The sequence below is a fragment of the Leuciscus leuciscus genome, assembly GCF_965113295.1.
Source record: "Leuciscus leuciscus genome assembly, chromosome: 23".
NCBI classification, from domain to species: domain Eukaryota; kingdom Metazoa; phylum Chordata; class Actinopteri; order Cypriniformes; family Leuciscidae; genus Leuciscus; species Leuciscus leuciscus.
In genome coordinates, this window is record NC_138747.1 from 5909132 (window position 1) to 5934518 (window position 25387).

General features: G+C 35.5%; 2 protein-coding genes across 2 annotated transcripts in view; both read right to left on the reverse strand.

Annotated features, from left to right (window-relative positions):
* Positions 1 to 25387, reverse strand: part of LOC309487810 (uncharacterized protein) — a 41218-nt gene that overhangs the window by 14789 nt on the left and 1042 nt on the right. The gene's annotated exons all lie outside the window — the stretch shown is intronic.
* Positions 808 to 23760, reverse strand: LOC309487569 (uncharacterized protein; the record flags this gene model as incomplete). The annotated part of the gene is made up of 6 exons (XM_082155298.1): positions 808 to 1663; positions 1743 to 1832; positions 2035 to 2067; positions 22642 to 22941; positions 23131 to 23433; positions 23520 to 23760. 6 exons carry the CDS (start codon positions 23758 to 23760, stop codon positions 1566 to 1568), a joined length of 1065 nt encoding a protein of 354 aa, XP_082011424.1. The 3' UTR covers positions 808 to 1565.

A 25387-nucleotide genomic window follows, 5' to 3' on the forward strand; every position in this document is an offset into this window, starting at 1 on the left:
CATGCCATCTTGCAGGGGGAGCTCATTGGTCCCACCACCTGTTTTCAGCAGATCTGAGTCACCGGTAAAACATTTTGTAGGCTCACAGACTATAGGCACATTATGTCTGTCACGCTCTGCCTGTTACTTACTTCAGTTTTCATGGACTTTTAGTTTGTTTCTCTTATTATCCTGTTTCCTGTGTTCCTTTATTCCCGCCAGTCCTTAGTTGCCATGGATATTCATTTAATTAGCACACCTGTCAGTTTGAGTTCATCACCCTGTGTATTTAAGTCCTTCAGTTTCCTCAGTTCATTATCTGGTATTGTTTGTGCATTGCACGATGTTTGTGTTATCATATTGGATTGCCTATGTTTTGCTTTAGTTAATAAAAAAGCTATTATTTTGATTTACCTCATCTATCTTCTTCATCTTTTGATTAAAGCGTTACGATAAGTCAAGCAGTTCAGTTGTTCATTGAACAGACATTCTGTTCAACAGAAAATAACACTGCAAAAAAAATCCTGTCATTATTACAAAGCTGTGGTTGCCATAATTCTGTAAAAATGCAGAAAAAATTTAAAGATATTTATAGAACCTGTGAATTGAAAACTAATTTACAAAACACACACACACATTTTAGACCAGTAAATCCGACAGCCCTTTTCTTCTGAATGATCGAGGTCACTCTGATACTCAGATCTGTTTTATACTTTTAACATATACCGACATCCACCATAATAACACTAACAGTAAAGAGAAAGTCACATGATGAATCAAAGTTCATCACAAGTAGCTTTTCCACAAGCTGAGGTAAATACTAAAATAGAGAAGGTGAACGCAGTGTCATGCACACACTAAAATAATGCAATAAACATTACTTTAATAACATACGATGCAACATTAAACCCTGATGTACATAACTTATATTAAAAAACTAAGAATAAACATAATTATTAAAATTAAAAAACATCAAATGTGAAGCGGTACACAGAGAATGCCAATATATGCTAATTCACTAAATTATAAGATGATTTGTTCTTTTTTACTTCCAGAAATGGCACATTTAACAATATTTTACTGTAAAATTACATGAATGAAATGTAGGTTATAATTTTCATATATATATAGTACGGGAAAATAATGTTAACCAATTAACATGGTATCTTTTACATTATTTTTTACAATGAATACAAACTGAACAATTTGGGCACTATATTCTAATTTTGTGAAATTGTTTAAAGCCTAACATGCTGCTGTTAAAATGCAACTTTACTGTTAGCACTCAATAGTTGATTAAAAAAAGTGTGAAAATTATAGAAATTACATTTAATATCTTCAAATCTGTCAGTGAATCTGCATCACTAAAGTCTAAAGATAACTTAAAGATGCTTTCAGCTCTGTTTAACATTTTACCAATATAAAATCAATTTTCTCCCAAAATCAAAATGTGGGAAAATACCTCCAAGCTGCCATGGCCTGCTTATCAATATATGAATTCAGTAGCTACTGTAAATATACTATAATTCTTTCTATAAAAATAATTTTTCTCTTTTGAGGTGCAAGAAGTGAAGAAATGAAACGGTTCATCCATGTTTTGCGGAGCACACAGAGGAAGTTAACAGAGATGTTGTTTCCACATGACAGGAGCTGTAGATCACCTCTGTGAGAACGTCATCAGAACCTGCACACATACACTTTATTATTATCATATGTTTCTATCATGGAGCTCAGTTTATGAATAACTTGTACATTGTACTTACTGTCAAAGTGGCAGAGACAGATGAATCCCATGAGTCCAGACAGAAATAAACCAATACCAGTGAAAACCAGCACTACTAAAAGCCATGAGCCTGTCAAAAGACAAAAATAAGGCTTTAATACATGTTATCAGATATGTATCAGATATATAACGTGCAGATTTTTTATTAAATTCCTTTTAAATTAACATGCTACATCATATAATCACGAAAGGAGGACATTTCAAGATTTGTTTTAGTTTCTACAGATATTCAGAATATCAGTTTTGTATTGTGTTGTGAGTGAATGAACAACCTTTAAAGTGAATGTGATCAGTAGGAGGAACAGCTGCAACAGAAAAGATCTCAGATTAAATCATATTACAAAAAAAACAAAAAACTGATCTACTGCATTATGATTACAGACATCAGTGTTTCTAGATGATCTCACCGTCTGGAAAATTCGTATTTAACATTTAAAACAGAATTAATATTCTCATTATTATCAACAAAGCAAAAATCCACTATCATGTTTCTGACTCTCTGGTGGTTTCAGGCAGAGCAGAAGCTGGTATGAAAACAGCTGATAGAATCAACAGTGTGTGAGAGTGGGATGAGATATGAGAGATATGATACTATTAGTCTACAGCTAGTATGTAGTAAATCAATTACCAGAGGTTATGGTCTATTATACAGTTTAGCTGTAATTTTACTGTATAACAATATTTGACGGCTAAATCCTGCGACTGACTAATCATAGTCACATAGGAAAGCTGTGCAATAAACTAAGAATCATTTTCACATTTAAAGTAAATTAAAGTGAAATGAGCAAAATGCCTCATTGTGATTGTAAAGTTTCATCAGTAGAGGTCGCTGTTGAAGATGCAAAGAGAATTCAACAATGTCAAAGGAAGCATTTTTGGAAATAAAACTATTTGGTTGTGGCATTAATACAGTACAACATGCAAGAATACAATATAAATATATACAAAAATAAAAAGTGAGCTGGACAGAATCATTTAATGTAATAAACATTATACAGGCATGTGGTCATCAGCTAAAGACAAAAGGTGATCATATGTGGCATGTTCATTTTAAATAAATGTAGTAAAAAAAATAATTTAATATTTTTTTTAAATAATAATAATTGCAGGGGGTTAGGGGCGTGGTCAGGTTTTTCTTCATTTTTAGGTGTGTTCAACTTGAAGCAGCGCTGCACAGATCGATTGGTGCACTGAAAAAAAAATTCCATTGGATTTACTCAATTGAATTATGGACACTGGTTCCACATAATTTGTTTGTGTTCACAGTATCCTACACATTCAAATAGTTTCTGTACAATAGTTTTGTGTTAATCACATGTATTTTAATGAAGTAATGTGTACATGCTCCGTTTAAGTTAACCTAACATAATTCAATCATTTTAGCTGAACATTATTCTTTTAATTTAGATTGATGCCTGGATCATGTTAATTCTACACAATCTAATCAAGTTATCTTTACATAATTTTTTTAATCACATTTTTAATGGTTTATGTGGTTACTTAAATGTGTTTTTGTACAAAACAATAAAAAAGCATTAATTTAAACCATTTATTGAACATTCATTCATTTCAATTCAAAATTATGCATGTAAAAACGTACAAAAAGTACTGAATCTGATGTATGCAGTAACATTCTCTATTTTCTAGACTTATCTAATTTACGAAGACCATCAGATTCATATCATAGATAGATAAGAATATAACATCTCATATTTCTGTGAAAACTGAATTTTGCACAATTCAAAGAGAACTTTGTTCTCTCAGACTCTCTTCAACACATTTAATGTGCAGACCTTGTGTAATGTAAACATCAAAACGGTCAGTCCAGCACTGAACAAAATTTTGACGTCTTGAAATGACTATGAAATGACATCTTTTTAGAATCTCTTTGGTGATTAAATATCAACATGACTTAAACTATTGTGTAAAAAAAGAAGAAAAAAACCCTTCCTTTTCTACGCAATATGCATGCATGCCCATTTTAGATCGAAGACGTGAACTCTTCATAAGAAATGTTTTAACAAGATCATGAGTTATATCTCATACCTGCATTCATGAAACTGTGTCTTTATAAACAAATAGAACATTGAAGCACAAATAATTTGATTTCATGAAATAAAAAAAACTGTCCTGACTCCACTTAAAAATTATGCAAGTAAAAAGTACAAGTACTGAATCTGATGGATGCAGTCTCTATTTTCTAGCTAGACATATAATCTCATTTACGAAACCATCAGATTCATATCATAGATATATAAGAAAATAACATCTAAAATTTCTGTGAAAACAAAATTTTGCACAATTCAAAGAGAACTTTGTTCTCTCAGACTCTCTTCAACATTTAATGTGCAGACCTTGTGTAATGTAAACATCAAAACGGTCAGTCCAGCACTGAACAAAATTTTGACGTCTTGAAATGACTATGAAATGACATCTTTTTAGAATCTCTTTGGTGATTAAATATCAACATGACTTAAACTAGTGTGTAAAAAAAGAAGAAAAAAACCCTTCCTTTTCTACGCAATATGCATGCATGCCCATTTTAGATCGAAGATGTGAACTCTTCATAAGAAATGTTTTAACAAGATCATGAACATGAGTTATATCTCATACCTGCATTCATGAAACTGTCTTTATAAACAAATAGAACATTGAAGCACAAATAATTTGATTTCATGAAATAAAAAAAAACTGTCCTCTGACTCCTCTGCACAACTTGAATGTGTAGAACTTGTGCTGAATGTGTAGAAGAAACCTCAAAACTGTAAGTGCCTAAGAAAAGGCAGTACTCAGAGAACTGTTAGTTCATGCATCCTGTGAAAAAGCAGTACATCTCACAGGTGAAGTTTGGATTTGAAGTTTTGGGCCTTGATAGAGAGCTCACCCCCATCCAACTCCATGATGATTTTTTGCAAAATCTCAAAAGTGTAGCGCAACGTTGTGGGGTACTTCAGGTTAAGAGAATAAATTAGACCAAACAACATTGTAGTTGCAAAAGCCACATTCTCAAGGTCCTGAAGCACAATGACACCCTCAAGGACAATTCCCACATCTCGGGGTTCATTCTCAGCAATGTGCTTTATCACGAAGATCCCCATGGTGGTCTTCTCAATGGCACTGTGAAACAGATCCTCATCCATGTCCTGAAGAAAGTATTAAAAGATTAGATGGGTATATAATTAAAACAATAACACGAACCATAAGGGATAAAGCCATAAGGCTTTTAGAGTTTTTACTGGGCAAGTGCATTTTTTATAATTTGCAGTACATAAACACTAATCTAATAGCCTCTGTGCACAAGGGTAGTGATGAACTTTCGCTGTCGCCAGAAGTCGGCATATCTGTTTCCGGTTTACTTGCGCGTCACCCAAAATGTCTATTTTTTGCAGCGAAATTGAAGCTCAAATGGCTGTTAGCGACTTGAAGCAGAGCAAAGTGGCACACAGTAGTGCTCCTTACGTACCCATGTTATCAGGTTAGATCACACTGCACGCGGTTGCAGTCCGTTGATCCGCTCCAGGTGCATACAGGCAAATACAGTATACAGCAGTGCAGCGATCATTTCCGCACCGAGTCTATTTTTGCTGTGCTGGAAATGCTGAATTAAAGTGACAGCGCAAGTTTCGTGGTCAAAATGAACAAAGATTGACCTGAAAATGTGGTAATTTCACCATAAATGCGTTTAATTAAATAAAATGTAGTTATCTCACCATAAATGCATTTAATTATATACTACTATTTTTCAGTCATCTTTTTACTTTTAGAAGACCTGGGTAAAGCAAGTAAAACTACAATTTGCTTCAACAAGGCGACATAATGAACAACACTCGTCTTATTCGTGGAGGTGGAAAAACATTCTTTGTGACATGCAAGATTAATTTTATTAAAATTTAAATGCAAAAGAAAAGGCTGTTTTTGTCAATTTTAAGTTAAATATTTGACCACTTGCTTGAGCAACTTAATATAAGTAATGCATGGAATAATAGCCCTACGTTGTTTAAATTGTGTTTAAACCATAGACTGTAAAAAAATATGGACGTAGTGTCCTTGACGTCACCCGTAGGTTTCTGAAGAGCATTTTTGAAGCCTAAAGTGGGCGGAGCCGTCCGTCGCCATCTTGGCCTTGCGTCACTCCCGGATAACAGAAAATAGGCAAACAGGCGGGGCGTGAGTGGAGCTGAGGAGCCTGGCCATAGATATGAGCCTGGCTATCTGAAATCACCTAGCTCGACGTGATCGAGTTAGCTGATGATGTAAAGCCAATTAAAAGTTCCTGTTTTTACCCTTCGAAATATTATAATAGTTAAAATACATGGCAACAAGTGAGACTGTGTATTACTTCGAGAGTGTTTGTGTATGACAGTGATTTATGTGCATACATGTCAGTCACTCTTTCATGGTCCGTCAGCACGGCATCGCTCAAGTTCGTAGAGAGCTTATTCAGTCCATTTTAAATTCTGATTTTGGCCTCTCAAATGGGTTAAACCGTTAAACCATAGATATATTGCCTATGAAGTTCAAGTAAATGCGCTAGAAAATCTATATAAATACTAAACGATCCAACTAGACATGTGCCGGTATTCGGTAATGCGATAAATCGCGGTAATGAATATGCACGATATTGTTATCGCGGGCACTTCAAAATACCGTGAAAAATAATAGATCCGAATTTAGATTTTTAGAACGCGCATTATAGATTATTTTCCATCAACCGCTTAAACAAGCACTGCCTATGCTGCGCGAAACACGTGCGCACTCTGATGTAAACAATCGCCACGTGTATAAGCATGCGGCCGGTGCGCACTTCTAGTCTAATGTAAACAGTCCTCACATGGAGAAGCAGCATGGCGGAAGGAGGAACGCCGCCGCCTACAGTCTATGGCCGCCGCCGATCTATCCGGATCCATCCCGCTTCTAAAAGCAGAGCTGCCAACTCGACGCATTCAGCGCGAGACTCCTCACACGCTCACGCCACACATCCGTTTTCTCACGCAGAGAAAAATCGCGGAGCAAAGAGGACACGAAGACCGTCAAACAAGACAGAGCAGGTTACTTTTGATATGAAACAGGAGAACAATTGTGTCACAGAACGTTACATTTAAACTATTTAATGACCAGCAGTATGTTAGATGACTAAAACATAAAGAGGAGTATTTTGCTGAATATGTGCACTGCACTTTTTTACATATTTATTATATTTTTACTTGTGTCATTACATAATTGTTATTATAATGAAAACCACATTATATTTGATTTAATTAGTTATTTGTAACCTTTAATAATACCAGCTGATAGGGCTCTATATGGTTACATAGCATTATGTGAGATATTTTTTTTTTCATGAGAAAAAAATAACATGTGGGCTATCTACTGTAGCCTTCCTAATATTTATCCAAAATAAGTCAATATTGAATCAAGATTTAAATCAAATCCCAAGTATTGAATTGAAATCGTTAAATTTGTGTTAAGCAATACAAACAGTAGCCTACCAGTCATTGTACCATGTAATCATTGTAACATGATGTTGTCACTAAACTTAGTAAAATTCAGTTTAGTTACCAAATGTTTTGACAATCACAATTACACCTTGTGATGCAAGTTTTATAAAATTTTTTACATCCCCCCCCAAATCCATCTGTTTCTCATGTGCAATTAAAATATCGTGATAATACCGTATACCGTGATAAAAGATCACTCAATTAATCGCAGCATGAAAATGTGATACCGGCACATGCCTAGATCCAACCTAGGGAAAGAGCTAGCAGCTAAACACGTTGGAAGCACTTTTGTCAAACTCCACAAGCTAGCCATCACTCCGACCATATAAACTGTAAAAATCATGACTCGTCTCGATAATAATGCGTTTACTAGCTGCTAATTAAACCACAGCAGGTCTGTAAACAGATTCCAATGTCCTACCCACCCTGAAGCTAGCTGATGTCCATCGTCTCAGGGCACATTGTTGATACAGAGGGAGTTCAGTTTTTTTTATTTTTTTTTTTACGTTTCTTCATTCAGATCCATTTGCGATCCATTCCATTCTGAATAAACAAACAACGCAGTTTACATGCTTCATCCTTGTTGCATTATTCATTAAGATAATAATTAATAAATGCACGCACAATTATCCGTTAACTTGATAAATGTTGCAGTCAGATATGTTTTATGCACAAACAAATGCCTTTCAACGTGCACAATTCAGAAGTAAATGAATGTGCATCAATTTGTACAAATAGAGAGTCTGTAAGCCTACTGTACGTGTGGTAGCCATTAAATAAGCTCATTTAGTTTCATATTTGTTAAAATAAAAAATATTTTTTTTTTATCTATGTTGAATATAAAAAAGTTAACAGCATGAGTAAGATAGGATGCGCAATATATCTCATCCTAACTTAACCGAAACTCAGTGTATGCCTTACAGACATGAGAAATATAGAAAGCTTTAAATGTCTTTAAACGAAACAATTCAAAACGAAAAGAAATAGGCGACTCTCTGATTAAGTAATGATGTGGATTTCTCTTTATAGGCGCGTTCACTACGGAGATGGCGATCGTCAGCTTAATCTTTGCAGCTGACACTGTTTATTAATAAAAATCAATGCATGTGCGTCACCGGATTTACAAATGCACATCTTGTTTGTTGCACGCACAGATAGTATGTAGGCTACATATTACGAAATAACGAGATATTACATTTACATTTATCAGGGTTCGTACACATTTTTACCATTAAATTTCCATGACTTTTCCATGACTTTTCCATGACTTAAAGGTAAATATTCATGACATAATGTTCCATAAAATGTCTGTGTATACATGTAAAATAAGAATAAAAATCCATGTTCAAATTTACCACCCCATATCTTGAATAAAATAAATGAACAAGCAATGTTTTAATACAAAATAAATATTTATTCAAATATGCTGGCACAGTAACACAAATTATGTCAAACCCTGACAACTCCTTAGACATTTATTAACGTAAATCCATAGGATAATGAACTCCTTGCGGGCGGGTATGGAAGCTTGTTTCCGCCACTGAATAATAAATAAATAATAATAATTGCGACTATTTCTCAGAATTGCGAGATATAAAGTCAGAATTGCGTGAAATAAAGTCACAATTGCGTGTTATAAAGTCAGAATTGCGAGATATAGTCAGAATTTTTTCTGGCAATTGCGACTTTATATCACGCAATTCTGACTTTATAACACATAATTGCGAGTTTATATCTCGCAATTCTGACATCTTTTCTCAGAATTGTGAGATATAAACACAATTGTGAGATATAAAGTCCAATTCTAAGGGGGAAAAAGACGGATTTTTTTTTTTTTTTCAAAATAGTTTATATCTCACAATTCTGAATTTATAACACGCAATTGCGACTTTATATCATGCAATTCTGACTTTATATCTCCCAATTGCGTGTTATAAAGTCAGAATTGCGAGATATAAAGTCAGAATTGCGTGTTAAAAAGTCAGAATTGCGAGATATAAAATCAGAATTGTGTGTTATAAAGTCAGAATTGCGAGATATAAAGTCAGAATTGCGTGATATAAAGTCGCAATTGCGAGAAAAAAAGTCAGAATTCTGACTTTATAAGACGCAATTCTGACTTTATAACACGCAATTGCGACTTTATTTCACGCAAGTCTGACTTTATATCTCGCAATTCTGACTTTATAACACGCAATTCTGACTTTATATCTCGCAATTCTGAGAAATAAAGTCAGAATTGCGAGATGTAAACTCGCAATTGTGAGATAAAAAGTCGCAATTATCTTTTAAAATGTTTTATTCTGTGGCGGAAACAAGCTTCCATAAAAATGTGCTTGAAGAGCTCTTTTCCAAAACGCGATAAACGCCATTAAAAAAAACGAGATTGTCCCTATTCACTGCTCCATCAACGTTTCATGCCAAATCGCTATATTTCCTTGTTTAAAATGTAGGCCACTGCAAGATGCAGTTTCTTTCCAAACCGAGAAGCGCCGACCCTATTTTTAGCCTAAACGGATAAATCCTCTCGACTAATCAGAATTCGGTGAACGTTCTATCTTAACAGATCATTATAAGTCCTCAAAATGAGTCAAACTAATCATATATTCTCTCTCTCTCTCAATTTTAATTGTTTATTAATAAACAAGTGTTTTCTGTGTCGACTGCAAAGACGAAGTTGACTGACTCGCGATCTTCTTAGTAGTGAACACGCCGGAGAGAAATGCACATTTCATACGGATTAGGCTACATCGTTTTATTTTGTTTTGAATGGTTCTGTTTAAAAGTAGAGATTTCTGTAGATAATAGATATAGGCCTATTTCAGTTTTGTTTAGGTCTGTGAGGCGAGTAGGCTACCTTTTACGCTGAATTTCGGTTCATGGATGATAGCTTAAGCTCCAGTTCACTCCGGCGCCACTGTGTCGTGATTATCTATTTTCTGCTATTTACTTTTTATTTATTAAGCAATTGGTTAATGAAACATATTTTAAAATCAAGATACAATTAATACAAAACGAATTTTTTTGAAAAAGGCTTTGTGCTTTCTGTTTGAGGTCTCTGTGTAAGTTTTAAAGTCTTTTAGTGCCGCATTCAGAGCACTCATTACCGTAATGGAGAACGGTCACGTAACATTGTTTTTTCCTCATAAATGCCAACACGGAAAATAAAAGACAAAATAATTTTTTTAAAAGAAAAAATCATCCATATTAATTTGTATATATTTTAAATGTTTAACAAAGAGGCAAAAAGTCATCACAATCAAGTAGGGCTGTACTGTCCCAGTCGATTAGTCGATTAATTGGTCGATACGTTCTGGTTCGACCAAAATTCTGATTGGTCGATTTTTTGCCGCGTTCATTTCATCAGTTTTGCCGTGTTTATTTCATCAGTTTTGCCGAGCTGAGGCGCGCTCATTTCGTCAGGTGGAAAGCACTAACTGCTAATGGGGGTGTTTTCAGAGTACCCTTGTTCCACTGTAACAGTCTGTCTTCAAACCCCCCCCCCCCTTGTTTTCACCTTTTTTGGATTAGCCCAACCCAAGAGAGAGCGATAACTATAGAAGGTTTGATGCTGAATATTATTGATTTAATTGTGAGAGCGTTTTAGTCAGTCCTCTTCTAACATGTCAACAACAAAGAAATCGACAGTGTGGCAGCATTTTGTTAAAATTGATAACAGGAAAAAGGTCGAATGCAAAGTTTGCAAGCAACAGTTTTCCACAGCTCGACGACAAACATGACATATATCATCTAAAAGTGGTAAGCTCACTTGTCTGCGTTAGCTTGCCCTGTCTGTTTTGAGTAGGCTATATGAACATATCAGAATTTGCATATTTCAATGTTTTAGTGTTATAACCTAACTTTTTTATTTTTTATTTGGAGCCTTAATGCGCAATTGCGCTGTGCTGTTGGTTGTGTTAGTTTTGAGCCTAGGATGCTTTATTTTTCAGTTATGCACTTTATTTAGTTTCTGCTCTTGATCTGGTTTGTTTAATAAATATTCTTTTTTTATTAAAGTGGACGTGCCTTTTGTGTTTATTAAGAGTAAAAGCTTTAAGTTAATAGTCTATTCGTGTCTCAGCTGCGAAGCTGAGCTCATGTTCAGCCTCGCTCGGTGCGAGGACATGCACGGTGAAATGATAGTGTCTGACAGTTATAACTTATTATTATAACGTATGACAAAAATAATTGTCTAAATTATGTTGCATATTCCTCAACAGTTCTTGTGATGATATCACTAGTTGACAACATAGTACTATTTTCGGAAATCATAAGCTATGATATTGCGCAGGTGCACGTGATGCAACGCTGTCAGAGCCGACAGACTCGAGTGTCAGACTCATTTCAGTGCAAAATAATTTGGTCAAAAACGATTTAATATACTGCAAATAGCCTACTAGTTTTTTATGTTTATTTATAATTCATTTAGGCGGACAACAAGGCTACCAAGTACTGCGCACAGTGCGCATCTAATTAAGTTAACGTTTTTTTTTGCGTCATTTTTAGTCGATTTTTGGTCGAAAATTTCAGGACTTCAGTCGACCAAGATTTTCTTTGGTTGAGTACAGCCCTACAATCAAGGGAGAAACATGAAGAAACTTAGCCTATATATGTGCCGTTCGCATAAGGGTCTTTCCCTGACATTAATGCTTGGATAAGACACGTCTCCTTCCATTAATAATAATAATTTGTAGGGCGGTGGCTGAGATATAAACCTACTAACGTCCTCCGTTGCCATGATTTTTGGAATGACTGATCGCGAGAGGAAAAAAATAAGTTTTAGTTGCTTAACATCGGTTAATGGAAACGCCGTCATTTTGCAATAGTTATTTATCGATATTTAGAAGAAAAAAAAAGTTTTGCTCAAATCTGTAATGGAAAGGCGCATACAGACGGTAGCTAGCCTATAGCTAATATGAAAACGCAAAGCAGCTTATTTTCATTTGAAGCACTGAGCTGAGGACAGCGACACAAGAGCCACACAGGTATGGCTACTTAGTCGCTGTCCTCAGTGCCACAGAAAAGCGCTGAAACGGACATGAAGGGGAACCCATTTCTTTTGGCCCATCTAGTTTTCTGGAGGCCTACAATCAAAATCCGCCGCAAGTGAGTCACGTGATTCGACTGATCACCCTAACGAAAAAAGTATTGCAATTTGTTTCACCAATATTATTAATTAAACAAATTCAAGTACACGGATATTTTGAAAAACAAATTTCCATGACTTTTCCAAAACTTTCTGAGTTTATTCATTTTCCAAAACTTTTCCAGGCCTGGAAATTGCCATTTTAAAATTCCATGACTTTTCCAGGTTTTTCATGACCGTACGAACCCTGTTTATTTATCCATTACCCAAAAGCCAGTATTAGTTTTCCTCCACTGTTCATAGCATACCTGCCAACCTAGAAATTATTTTTTGCGTACGGGGGGGGGGGGGTGGTTGAGGACGACGGCGACGTTAAAACTAGAACAAACAATTTCAGTCTATGCAGCTATAACCACTTACCACATACTCCTGCATAAGATCTTTAGGGTCCTCATTAAGATAGATGCAGAGTCCTCTGATGGCAAGTTCTCGTGATGCATCAATGTCATCCTTAAAAAGAAGTCAGAGCAGAAATGGAAAAAGGTCAGCTATAGACACTACTCAACACTAACAAAAAAAGCTAAATGGGTCTCATTCACTAAGAATTTTATAGAAAATTTTAATGAAATATTTCTGCCTCATCTCTAACATTTGATATCAGCCTGATCTGTTTGACATAGGGTGTTGCATTGATCTGTAAACTACAATGAGTGTCAGGATGCAAGAATCAATTGTTTCATCTCAAATAGTGTCATAGTGCACAACAACAGTCACTGCAACGTGTAGACTTGACATGTTTCATGTCTACTACATGACAAGAATTCATAGTCAAAATCATAATCAGACACAGTGACTATAGTAGACAAAAACATTGCGAACCCAGCACACGAAAAAAAACACCTTTAACTATCTGTTGTTCTTACTTGGATTACAGCTGACATCATTTCTTTCAGCATTCTGCCTTGCTGTCCTGGACGCCTTTCAAAAACCTTCAGGAAATTTGCATAGTGAAGGTCAAGCTGAGATAGAAATTTTGACTGTAGAGGAATGGTCGTGATAAACTCTGTATTCACCTGAAAGTAGAAAATTAACATGAAAGCAGTTTCAACAATAAGCTATGCCTCATTACAATAAATATTCACCAAGTAGTAAACATTAGGGCTGGGCAAAAAAATAGATTTTTCGATTAATCATTTTTTTAAATGTGGTCGATTCAAAATCGATTCTCAAACGCCACGAATCTATTTTTTTTCCACATTTATTTATCTATTACCCAAAAGCCAGTATTAGTTTTCCTCCACTGTTTATAGGCTTGCAAACTCCATTTTATAGCTAATGCTGTGAGATTTTGTTTGTTTTATCTTAATCATAAAATAACCTCAACTAGTGCTGCACATTTAATCATATCGCAATCGCGATGTCAAGCCTATGCAATTATATGACGTGAATGTCCTGTGTGAATCAAAATCGAATCGAATTGATAGCTTGCGAATCGAAATCAAATCGAATTGTAAAATCTGAATCGATACCCAGCCCTAGTAAACACCCGTCACAAACCTCAGTCACATCAAAGAGAGCTGGCCATCTTGTTAGGAAGTCGCTGATCATAGGAGCACAACGAAGAACTTCACGTCTTCTTAGTGCAAATGTTCGCTGCATTTTAGTCTTAATAGTCTCTCTGTTGTTTCTTGTTTTAACATCAGAAAGGAGCTCTACTCTGGCAGTCTCTAGCGTTTGGTCATTCTCTCCAATGGGGTAGGACGGGCAGTAGTCCACTTCACCTCTCCTGGGTTTCTTGACATTGTAGGCAGGACTTTGTTTTCCATCTGGCTTGTTTTTTAACTCATTTACAGTAACTTCAGGACAACCAATTTTTCGGAGATGTGTGCGATAGTTCGATAGTTTGTATTTCAGACTCACTTTCCAGCCTCCATAGCCAGTGTCTGAGCCCCTCTCTGCTAAACATGGATGCCTCTTCGTGAGTGCATCTGCGACTTGTTCAAACTCCCTGTCTGTGACATAGAGTTTGTATTGAACAATTTTTTGGATCAACCCCTCGAGTATGTCAGACTTGAGTTTAATATCAGGGATAAGCAGTGTTCCTTTTTCTCTAAAGATACCATTGGCCTGTTCAAGTTTATATTCTGCATCATAGGAGAAATGTGGAATGCTAAATGTATCAGGCCAAGATGATCGTGTGGTGGACTCTGGAGAGGAGAGGATGATAGTAGTGGAAGAACAGGATGAGGGAAGTTCAGCATGTCCTGGAGCAGAATTTGAAGTGTTCATTGTGCCAGACAGAGGTGTGAGGGAGTCAGTCAGGTGTATAATCTTGATTGTGTCTTTGTTTTTTATTTCATTAACTGAAGTTAAGTTCATAAACTGGTCCTCAAAAAGTGTGTCCATGAACTGCAGGCGAAAGGCACTTTGAAGTTTACACTGACTCCTTACCACATCCTCCAGTTCAGTCAATGTCTCAGGCAAGCCAGTTGGAAAAACAACTCTCTGGCAGCTGTCCTTGCCTAAAATTACTCTTAGTACAGATGTCGTCATTGTCCAATGTCTTTGTCTGTATAAAGAGAAAAACAAACAAATGGTGAACACAAAATAATTGTGGGCAAACCAAAAAAAATCATGTTGATGGTGAAACAAGTTTGGCTACAGTATTCTTTTCAACATTTTTTATATATAGGAACTAAAGGAAACAGAATCATAAAACAAGGGTCCACATAACAGAACATAAACCTGACAATAAGCTTGTTGGGCTTTTGTTTGTCTAACAGTTCCGATCCTTGAATCTGACTATTTCACCAGTATCAGCACTGCTTGTTCTATACAAGCAGTTAGTTTTAGTTAGTACAGGTTACATCTGCGTTTGGCACGTGAGCAGCACGTATTTTTTTCAGCGTGCATGTTAATCAATGAGTGCATTCAGAGCGCGAGCAGGAGTCACGTTTGCTGCTGTAGTGATGTAGTTGCAGTCGGTGTGAACCGGCCGTTAGGCTATTAATAGTTACATTAACTGAAACTAATTTGTTTAAAAAGTAGGCTATTGCCGGTAACAAGGCAGGTTTGCATAAACTCAACACGTATCCTGATTCCTACCGCATTTATCTTATTTTTTAGTCTAACGAGCATCTGGTTTGGCAATGCAGAAACGGACTGTCGTGCTTAGTTTTTTCTTCATACAATTAATATGAATTAGAAACTATCTAAAAAAAAAAAAACGACAAGAACATGTTCAATTAACAGTTTGATGACAAATTGATGAAATTGGCCTCACTTTCTGTCACTGTGAGAATGTGCTTTTTTTCCCGAACGATATTCTTTTGCTCCTTGATTTTCGAATGGCATTTTTGGCAGAAATGTATATCCCTATTTATCATCCATTGTCTCACAATATATAAATATATATATATATATATATACACATTTCTTTAGTTTTTAAATATATTTTTAGGTTTCGATTTCTTACCTTTACCACAGACAAATCTCTTCAGTGTTACCATCTGCACACGTCCAACCAAATAGTCAGCCAAGGGGTATTCATCAGTTAATTCACTGACTTCTACAAGACTAAGTGCTTGTGTAGGGGACTGACTTAGCTCGTAAGCTCTGTAATGTTCTCGATACCACCCACACAGCTCTTTCAAAATAAAGAACAACTTCTGATGCAAAACACAAATTTGTTCAATTTGACCAAATTCAGGTAATCCGCCTTCAGATCCATGAACTACAATCATTCCTGTCCTGTAGTTGATACCCTTGCTCCAAACGTTTTTTGTGATATGGATTTCAGAAAGATGAGGATATCTTTGCCTTACAACCTGAGCTATTTCGTCCTTCAAAATATGCACTGGGACTGCAGATGCGCTTGACACATCTAGCTCTGACTTATCAAGACTTGGCAATGTCAGCTGGTACCCAATCATTAGCTGATGTTTTGTAGCCAGGGAGAGTGGGACATTTTTAAAACAACTGGTATGTCTAATGACTCGTTTAAAGAAGCTGTGCTTTGCTTCAAACCTGATTGTCCAATATCCCACAAGAGGACCAAACAGCCTGATTATTTGCGGGTAATGCTCCAAGTAGTGGTGTTTGGGCAGCAATCTCTCTTCAGAAAATAACTCTTTATATCTTTGTCTGTGCTCCGATATTTTACATTCTAGGTATGCAATGGACTCGTCATTGTGAACTGGGGCAACAACGAGTTCTACAATATCTTTCAATTCCAAGAGAATCTGCCATGCAGGCTCATGTTCAGGAATCTGAGGACCAATTATAAATGGAAGCAAACGTAACAAGCTCCAGTTCTCATGAGCATTACCTCCTATTGTTTTTCTGCTTGAGAGATGTTGAGGCAAAACATGTGGCTTATTAGTCTTATCAGTCCACTTGTATGGGAAATCTAAAATTGATTTGTTGATTTCATTTAAAGTAATGTACTTCTTTGATATTATCAATGTGAGACACTTTGCAAGCTCAACAGGTACAATACCCTCAAAAATATCATGGGCAATGTCTGGAGGGTATCCAGTTAGAACATCAAAATGTGAAAGTGCTTTAGTTAGAGGGCAAGCTTTTTTCACTCCAAAACAACTAGTACTATTATCTTCAGCTGACCTCACGTGAGCAATGTGGAGATCTTTTGTTCTGAGGCTGAAAGCACCTGTTCTTACCTCTTTTGACTGAATGTCTAGTTTGCTTGCAGTACAAAATCGACAAATATAATGCCCTGAAAAACTTTCATTAAAGCCTGCTAAAGCATGAGCTCCTAAATTGTCTGCAGCAACAGTGATAACTGTACCCTTCAGTGATTTACCTAGCTGTGGTATAAAAATTCCATTTTCTTCCAAGGATTTGAGGTCTTTTAGGAGTGGTTCTAACACTGTGTTATAGCCATATGTTTTGACATCATCAGTTTTACATAGTAGGGCCAAGTATATGGAGGACAATGATGAATTGGACCCAGGAGGTAGGTTACTCAGCACCCAATAGACTGCACAAAGCTTGTGTTTTTTGCGGGATGTCCCCAGGGGGTTGCAGAGCTCAAAATCATCAATATATAAACCCACAAACAGTCTTAAGTCCTGTCCTGACAAGAAGCTATTTTGCTTAAAATGAAGACCATCTCTAAAAGACCGATACAGACCTTCTGCCTCAGTTTCTTGTGTTTTCAGATCCTGTGATATGTTGTCTAAAATATCTTTCCTATTTAAAAGAACTTGTAGGGAATCAAGAATAGGAATGTACTGAAAAGTCTTTTTGTTTTTAGCATCCAGGATATATTCAACTGGATCAACTACATTAAAGTTAGCCTTATAATACTGCCTACGCTGATAAGCAGAACTAAGGGAGCCACCTTTTTGTATAGCTTTGTGTATAGGGTTAACTGTGCACAGTGTAGTAGCTATTTCTTTCAGGACAGATTTCTCAACTTGAAGATTATGCTTCTGAAAAGCATCACAAAGAACATCTGTATTAAGAGGAATTGATAAAGTGCTATTTAGATTGTAAAGCTCTTGTAAAAATTCATCAATTTGTGAACTTGGTACATGGGACAAATGTTCAAGCTTTAACAACGCTGCTGCAAAATTGTGTTTGATTATATTTGGTAGGTCCTTTGTGGAACAGACATCAGAAGCAGTCTCTATATCATGACATGCCTCTACCTCATCATCCTCTTCAACATCTGATTCCTGTGAAACTACTTTGGTAGTTACTATCCCAGGTTTAAAATCTTTAAGTGAAAAAGAATTATGTTTTCTGTTTTTATGAGATTTAAACGTACCACAGATGTTTGTTTTAAAGTTACAATGTAAAAACATGCACGTTATCAATTCATTTTTTTTCAAATGTGCATTAATATGAGCCCAATAATCTTTCTCGGAGTACAGGTCTCCACAATTACATATATGGCAATTAAATATGCTATTTTTAGACTGTCTCTGCCTAGTTTGAGTCACATGGAATCTATTCAAATGAATCTTAAGAGCATTCCACGTTCTAAACGAGCATGGGCAGTTTAAATATACACATGGAAAACAACTATTACGTCCAAAATGTCTATGTTTCAGCCTATAATGCTGCAATAGTTTCAACCTACTTGTTACAACTACTGAACAGGCCTTGCAAGTCCACATGTACAGCAAATGTTACTGAAAAGAGAAATACAAACAATTAGTCATGAATAAAAACAATAATAAAATTATATAATCATAAGATATGACAAAAATATATTAAACTACGTGAGTGTATTATTGACCGTTTGCAAAGACCCGCCCCCCTTAGTTACTGTCCGACAAGCTAACTTACGCCGTTCTCACGCCACACCATGTTCTCACGCAGTGAAAAATACATCGCGGCACGCTGACAGACAGGGCAGACCAGGTTACTTTTCGGTTACGTTTGATATTAAACATATTAAACAAAGTCTCACCTTTCAAATTTGGTCACTTTTTAAATAAATTTAAACAATAAATACCGTTTTGTGGCTCTTTAATGTGTCGTGACAGATCGCTGTAGAGCATCAGTTAAAGCTGCTCGTGAACCGATCATCTCTTCCTTCTAGTTAATTTAGAGCCTCAAATAAACATGAACAAACATAATGAATGTTGTTTTAACCACGGAAAGGCGTCAGTACACTCCGTTTTACAAGTTCAAATCCTCCCATGTTAATCTACTAGCTGCTAACTCTCCTGACTGCTTTGTCGGACAAAATGGCGGATGGCGAAGTATGATTGGTCAGATCACCTGTCAATCAAGCTCCCTGCGAAGGGTCAATTCAGCAATTCTTGAATAAATCTCTGGACAGTAATTTTATAAAATCTTCACATGTTAATAATAAAATACAAATTACTACATGTATACTTATGAAATACATTAAAGAAAAACAATTTAAGTTATATTGATGTAGTGCAATATGCCCATGGAGTCACAGTGCGCATTGAAAAGTATGAAAAATACACATCCTAGTGTATATCTATCCAGCAGTTTACAGATTATTTGTTTCTTTACAGTTTTAAATTCCAGTTATTCTGCCAATTAGAGTATTAGTGCTAGTATGATGGACTGAAAATCTGAACGAGGCCTAACAGACACCGGTAGCAGTGACGACATCGTTTAGAAACCGCATTAACACTTCAGCAAGACGAAGTAATTTTATGCAGATCCACAGCCCTTTATATACAGATCAAGCATTATAATGGGATTATATCATATCAGAGAGAGTTTTACCGTGCTGACTGTCGTAACGTGAACCGTATGAGGCACGCTGGAATGCTGCAGATGAACGGAGAATGATTGGCAGCCACAGCAGACGGAAGACAAGTTTCCGTGAACTTTAATTTTAGGATGTAAATATTCTTCTGTCCCTCACATTAATCTATAGCTTTCGATAACTTTGAATATAGTGGGACGAACTTTTATGGAGTCGGTCAGGCGGAAAACCTCGTAGTTTTCTATGCAGGACAAACCCTGACCAAGCGGCTAACGTTACAACACTCGACGAAATAAACAGTCGACATGATTTAAAAAGTGTGGGATTATCTTAAAAAACTATTTATTGTATTTAAAGTTAGATGGACAGATATTTTCAGAATTTAATATTAAATTTGTAATGATATTCTTACCTCATAAAGTCAATCCCCTCAGATGTCCTTCTCCAGACCAACGGTCCTGTCGTGTATTGCGCGTGCGCGTGCGCGGCCACTCTAGTCCAAATACTCCCGCGCACACGAATATTTAAAAATAAATAAAAACCTCAAAAGAGACAAAAAAATATATATATATGCGGGGAATTTTTTTTCCTTCCTTTCTTCAATAAAAGCCAAATTGACTTTGTGGGCAGCATTTCAACATAAGTCTAAAAATATGCTTTTTTCCCCAGCACTGAAATGACACATACCCAGAAACCCGCATTTGCTAAATTTTCAGATTGAGAACGCATGGAAGCCAAATCGTCTTGTTTGCATCATATAAAAATTATAAAATAAAATAGAATAAGCTGAAACAAACATGTACCTCTCTTTTTTTAATGCAGTTTCAGAAATACACTGATGCAATATTTACATGTTGCAACAACTGAATTAGGTTAATTATACATGATGAAATTAAGTGCCAAAATACAACACAATTGTGTTGTATTAGCTCATTTTAATTAAATGAATGGAACAGCAGTAAAATCATTTTGAGTGAACACCATCTGTTTGATGGTAAATTGAGTCTTAATTGATTTGAACATATTATTGCAACATGATCATATCACTTTTTGATGACTGTGTTGAATTTCATTTGGAGTTTATGCAATGTAATTATGTTTGCATCTCAAACATAAATGTATTAAGTAGATTGTAAGTGTATTATTTTAGTATTCTCAATTAAGCTGCTTTCCTTTTTTTTCAGTGTGTATGCTGCGACTGAAAAAGTATCCTTCAAGTTTGTTTTATGAAATATATTTAAGTAAAGTTACATTTTTAAGTAGCTATACTTCATATAGTAAGTATACTTATACATTAAAGTAAATGTTCTAGTAGCCTAGTAAACTTGTAAGTGTACTATTTCAGTAGCCTACTGCTTGGAACTAAATTGGCCCACTTTTTAGTAGAAGTATACATTTAAGTGTTTTAATTGTAACAGTAAAAACTTTAAGTGTACTACTACGTTTCTCATTTGTACTGTATCTGTACTACAAGTGAACTTATAAGTTTACTATTTTAATACTTGAAGTACATTTTTTAGTTTTTGAAAGGACATTTTGAAGTATACTCTCTGGAAACTACTAGTAGCTTTATGCTGCAAGTAGCCTATACTTGAACAACATCACACTTATAGTTAACTATTTATATATTATTTTTGCACTTTAAATACACTACTATGTTCCTATTTAGGTATTCATTTTATATAGGCTACTTGAAATATAGGCCTACCTTTAACTGTAGGCTACTTTAACTCTTTCCATTTTAAAAAACATGTTACAGCTTCATGCGTCCTTTTTTTATTAACACTTGAATGTGAGTACGTTTCATTTAAAAAAGCAACATTTTAATCAGAAAATCGCATTTTTGTCAAAGACTGTGTCCCGGTCGGATTAAGAACGATGATCAAATCAGAGTAGATCGCTTCCATCAACACCCCAAAGCTTCACAGTCGTTTACTCTTCATGGGTTAAAAGTTTCATTCAGTAACATTAGGCAGTTTTGTTTTAAATGCTGTTTAATGTTAAATGATTGCATTGTTTTACATTTGCGTAAGCAATCTTCTATCACTTTCTGCTTCTTCTACACCTGTTTTGTTTTGATCCGGAGATTCTGATTCTGTTCTCTTTCAGAATATGTGTAATAGCGCCCCCTACTGTATAACAGTGTACACATAGATAGCAGGAAAATTCAAAAAGAGTAAAGATTCCTATGTACACTGCCAGTGGATTAGCCAACACAAAAATGTACATACTCAGAATTAGGAACATATCTGTTTTCTTTATGAATAATTTTTTTTTCAACAATGTTAGTTTATAAGATTGTAATTAAAACTATGTGAAAAAAGTATAGGCTATACTCAATCAAAAGAAGATTAGATTAAATATAGTTTTAAGTATATCTTGATCAAAAGATTGAGCACAAGTATAGGTCAAATATACTTAGACCTTTCTGTCAGTATAAGTCAAGTATACTTAAGTGCAATTTCAAGTATATTTCTGAGAAAGTCTAGCCCTAGACTGAAAGTAGCCCTATACTTTCTTCATTTTAGTTTAAAAGAAGTATATGGCCTACTAATAGCACACTTAAACTTATTTTTCGTAAGGGTAATCATAGTCACATAAGAAAGCTGCGCAATAAACTAAGAAAAAATCATTTTCACAATGAAGCAAAGTGAAATGAGCAAAATGTCTCTGTGTGCTTGTCAAGGATGTTTAATTTTTAAACTAAACTTCACTCAAAAGTTGTTTTGGCTTTCAAAGTTTCACCAGTAGAGGTCGCTGTTGAAGCTGCAAAGAGAATACAAATTATGCATTTAGTTTGGAAATAAAACTATAATTACAGTAGTACTGGTATTAATATTATAGCATAACATACAATATAACATAATATCAGAAATACTCTCTGATAATCCTCTACAGGAATATTGAGACATAAGGTTACTCACTTGTTTTTGTGGCAGTTGTCAAAGTTTGACCAGTAGAGGCTATCACACATTGGACAAATAAAAGTAGATGTAAAGTAATTAATTTGTTTCTAAGAAAAGTGATTAAGTTTTTCTGTTGTAAATAAATAAGTTATGCATTAAAAAAACCTTACTCTGGATTGTTATTGTCACTGGATCGGAGTGAGGAGATGGTGTGAGAACTTCTGACAGCTTCGCAGTGTAGAAGCAGGTTATTCTCACAGATGAACTCTGACCTTCTGACCAAATACTGATCTGAGATCCAGTGACTGAGAGCTGACATGATGAGCTCTGTACTGATTTACTTTCTCTTCCATTTATGTTAAAGACACACATCTCCATCTTCAGATCTTCAGTATTCTTACAGCTCAGCTGAACTGTGTCTGTTTCCTTAATAACTGAAGCAGATGCTGTTAACCTGGCCTGAGGAAGACCTAATGAAGAAGAAAGTAAAAGACTGAGTAATAACCTAAAAAGCAATTGGACATTTTGATCGCTTGGTTTCTGTTTTTAAAAATAGCTGGCAGAGAAACCTCATTGGTCCAAACAGTCTCATTGATTTTGTTTACTAATTTATTTACAATTATAATATAAATATAGCTTATAATGTATGAAGTCCTCACCTGTGATGGTGTGTGTGTCACTGCGCGATGATCTGATCTCAGGTTCAGTGTTGATGTAATAATCACAGCTCAGATTTCTGCTGTTCACTGATCGTGTGAAGAGTTCACTATAGCTTGGATAAAACACACAAAAAGGATATTCTCCAAACTGTCTCTTCTGAATCTGAGAGACATTTCTGAGAAGAACATCCTCAGTGTAGAGACTACAGATGAGATCAGCTCTGACTGAAAGTGGTATTTCACAGGTTATGTTGATCTGGACATCATCATCACTAACACTGATGAAGGGTTTCTGAAGTGAACCTGTTTAAGTCAAATAATCCATAATTAATAAAAAGAAAACATTGCAATGATGGTTTTCAAACTAGAACATCAGTGAAATCTCTCACCTAGAACCGTCACTGTAACAGCAGGAGAATGAGATGATGGTCTATCAATCCCGTGCTCAGTTATTGTGTAGAAGCAGTAAATGTCGACTGATGCAGGAGATTTTACATCTGCCCATCTGAGCACTTCAACACCAGTGAGATCGAGTTCACACTTCCAACTGGCTTTTATATTCTTCTGTTCACTGTTTATGTAGAAATGACACTGATTCACTGTAACATCTGCTGGCGTCTCACAGATCATCTTCACTGAGCTGGACTCACTTAGGACATCTGGAGATACTTTTACAGCAGGAGCTTCTGAAACAACCCAAAACAGAAAAAATCAATCATTACATCTCATTGACAATGTTTATTAATATTTACAATGTACAATAATATTCCGAAATTATTCACATACTTTCAGTAAAAAAATGTTGCTGATTAATGCTGATGTATACAATAATTCTCTAGTAAAACAAATATATCAGGTAGGTCGTAGTTCACGTTTGCATGTTCCTATTAAAACTTCACACATATTTCAGATGTTGAAATATTTGTTTAAAAGTTTTTATTGTTGATTTTTACAGTATAAATCACATTTAACAATCCCCCAACTAAACCCTCACCATCAAATCTCTAGAGTAGCGTCCATACTGACCGTTAATTCAGATAGGAATTGATGTAGAAAAACTAAACATACATACATGCCAACATACATCAACCTCCAACCAAATATAAAAAACAGAGAGAGAGAAAAATGTAAAAAAAAACGATAGATAGATAGATAGATAGATAGATAGATAGATAGATAGATAGATAGATAGATAGATAGATAGATAGATAGATAGATAGATAGATAGATAGATAGATAGATAGATAGATAGATAGATAGATAGATAGATAGATAGATATAGAAAAAGAAAATAAATAAAATAACTAAAAAGAAACTGTCAGGGCATTATTTAAATGTCAATAAAAGTGCGCCACATCTTAAAGAAATTTTTTTTCCCAGCAGAGATAAGACAGCATATCTCTAATCCATAGAGTGGGTGGAAAGGGATCTTTCCACTTTAATAGTATCGTTCTACGGTCTAACAAGGAAGAGAAAGCAAGGATTTTACACATTGATGCTGACAGCAAACAACTCCAAATAATGGCACCAGAGGTTCTGGCTCTAATCTGTGCTGAAGAACCACAGAAAGGGGGTGAAATATCGATTGCCAGTAATGCTCTAATTTGGGGTATGTCCAGAACATGTGAATCAACGTTCCCTCAGCACATTGACATCATTTGCACATAGGGCTAGTACCGACCAGGAAACATTTGAGCTAGTTTAACTTTGGATATATGAGCTCTGTGTACTACTTTAAACTGTATAAGTGAATGCCGAGCACACATTGATGATGAGTGGACCTGTTTAAGAACACAGTTCCATGTGTCTTCAGAGAGTCTATCAAGGTCTTCCTCCCAAGCTCTCTTAATGTTATCTAGAGAGGAAGATGCCAGATTGGCTATTAAATTATAAATAATAGAAATTGAGCCCTTGACTTACAGTATATGTTGCATGAAAGGAAAGTCTGATACAAGTGACTTAACATAATGTCTGTTGGTCTTGGTGAGACCAAAACGTAAAGCTAACTGTTCAAAGGAAGCAAATCAATTATCAATAAATAAATCTTTGAAACATTTTATCCCCTTGTCAGAGCAACTCTTAAATGATCCATCCTGCATTGAAGGCGAAAAAATACATTATGGGCAACAGGGCTTATAAGAGAGGGATCCCTAAAACCAAATGATTTCCTGAATTGGGTCCAAATCCTCAATGAGTGTTTCACCACTGGGCAATCAACTGAAGTATAAGAAGTTAACTGCAATTTAGTTGCAAGAAG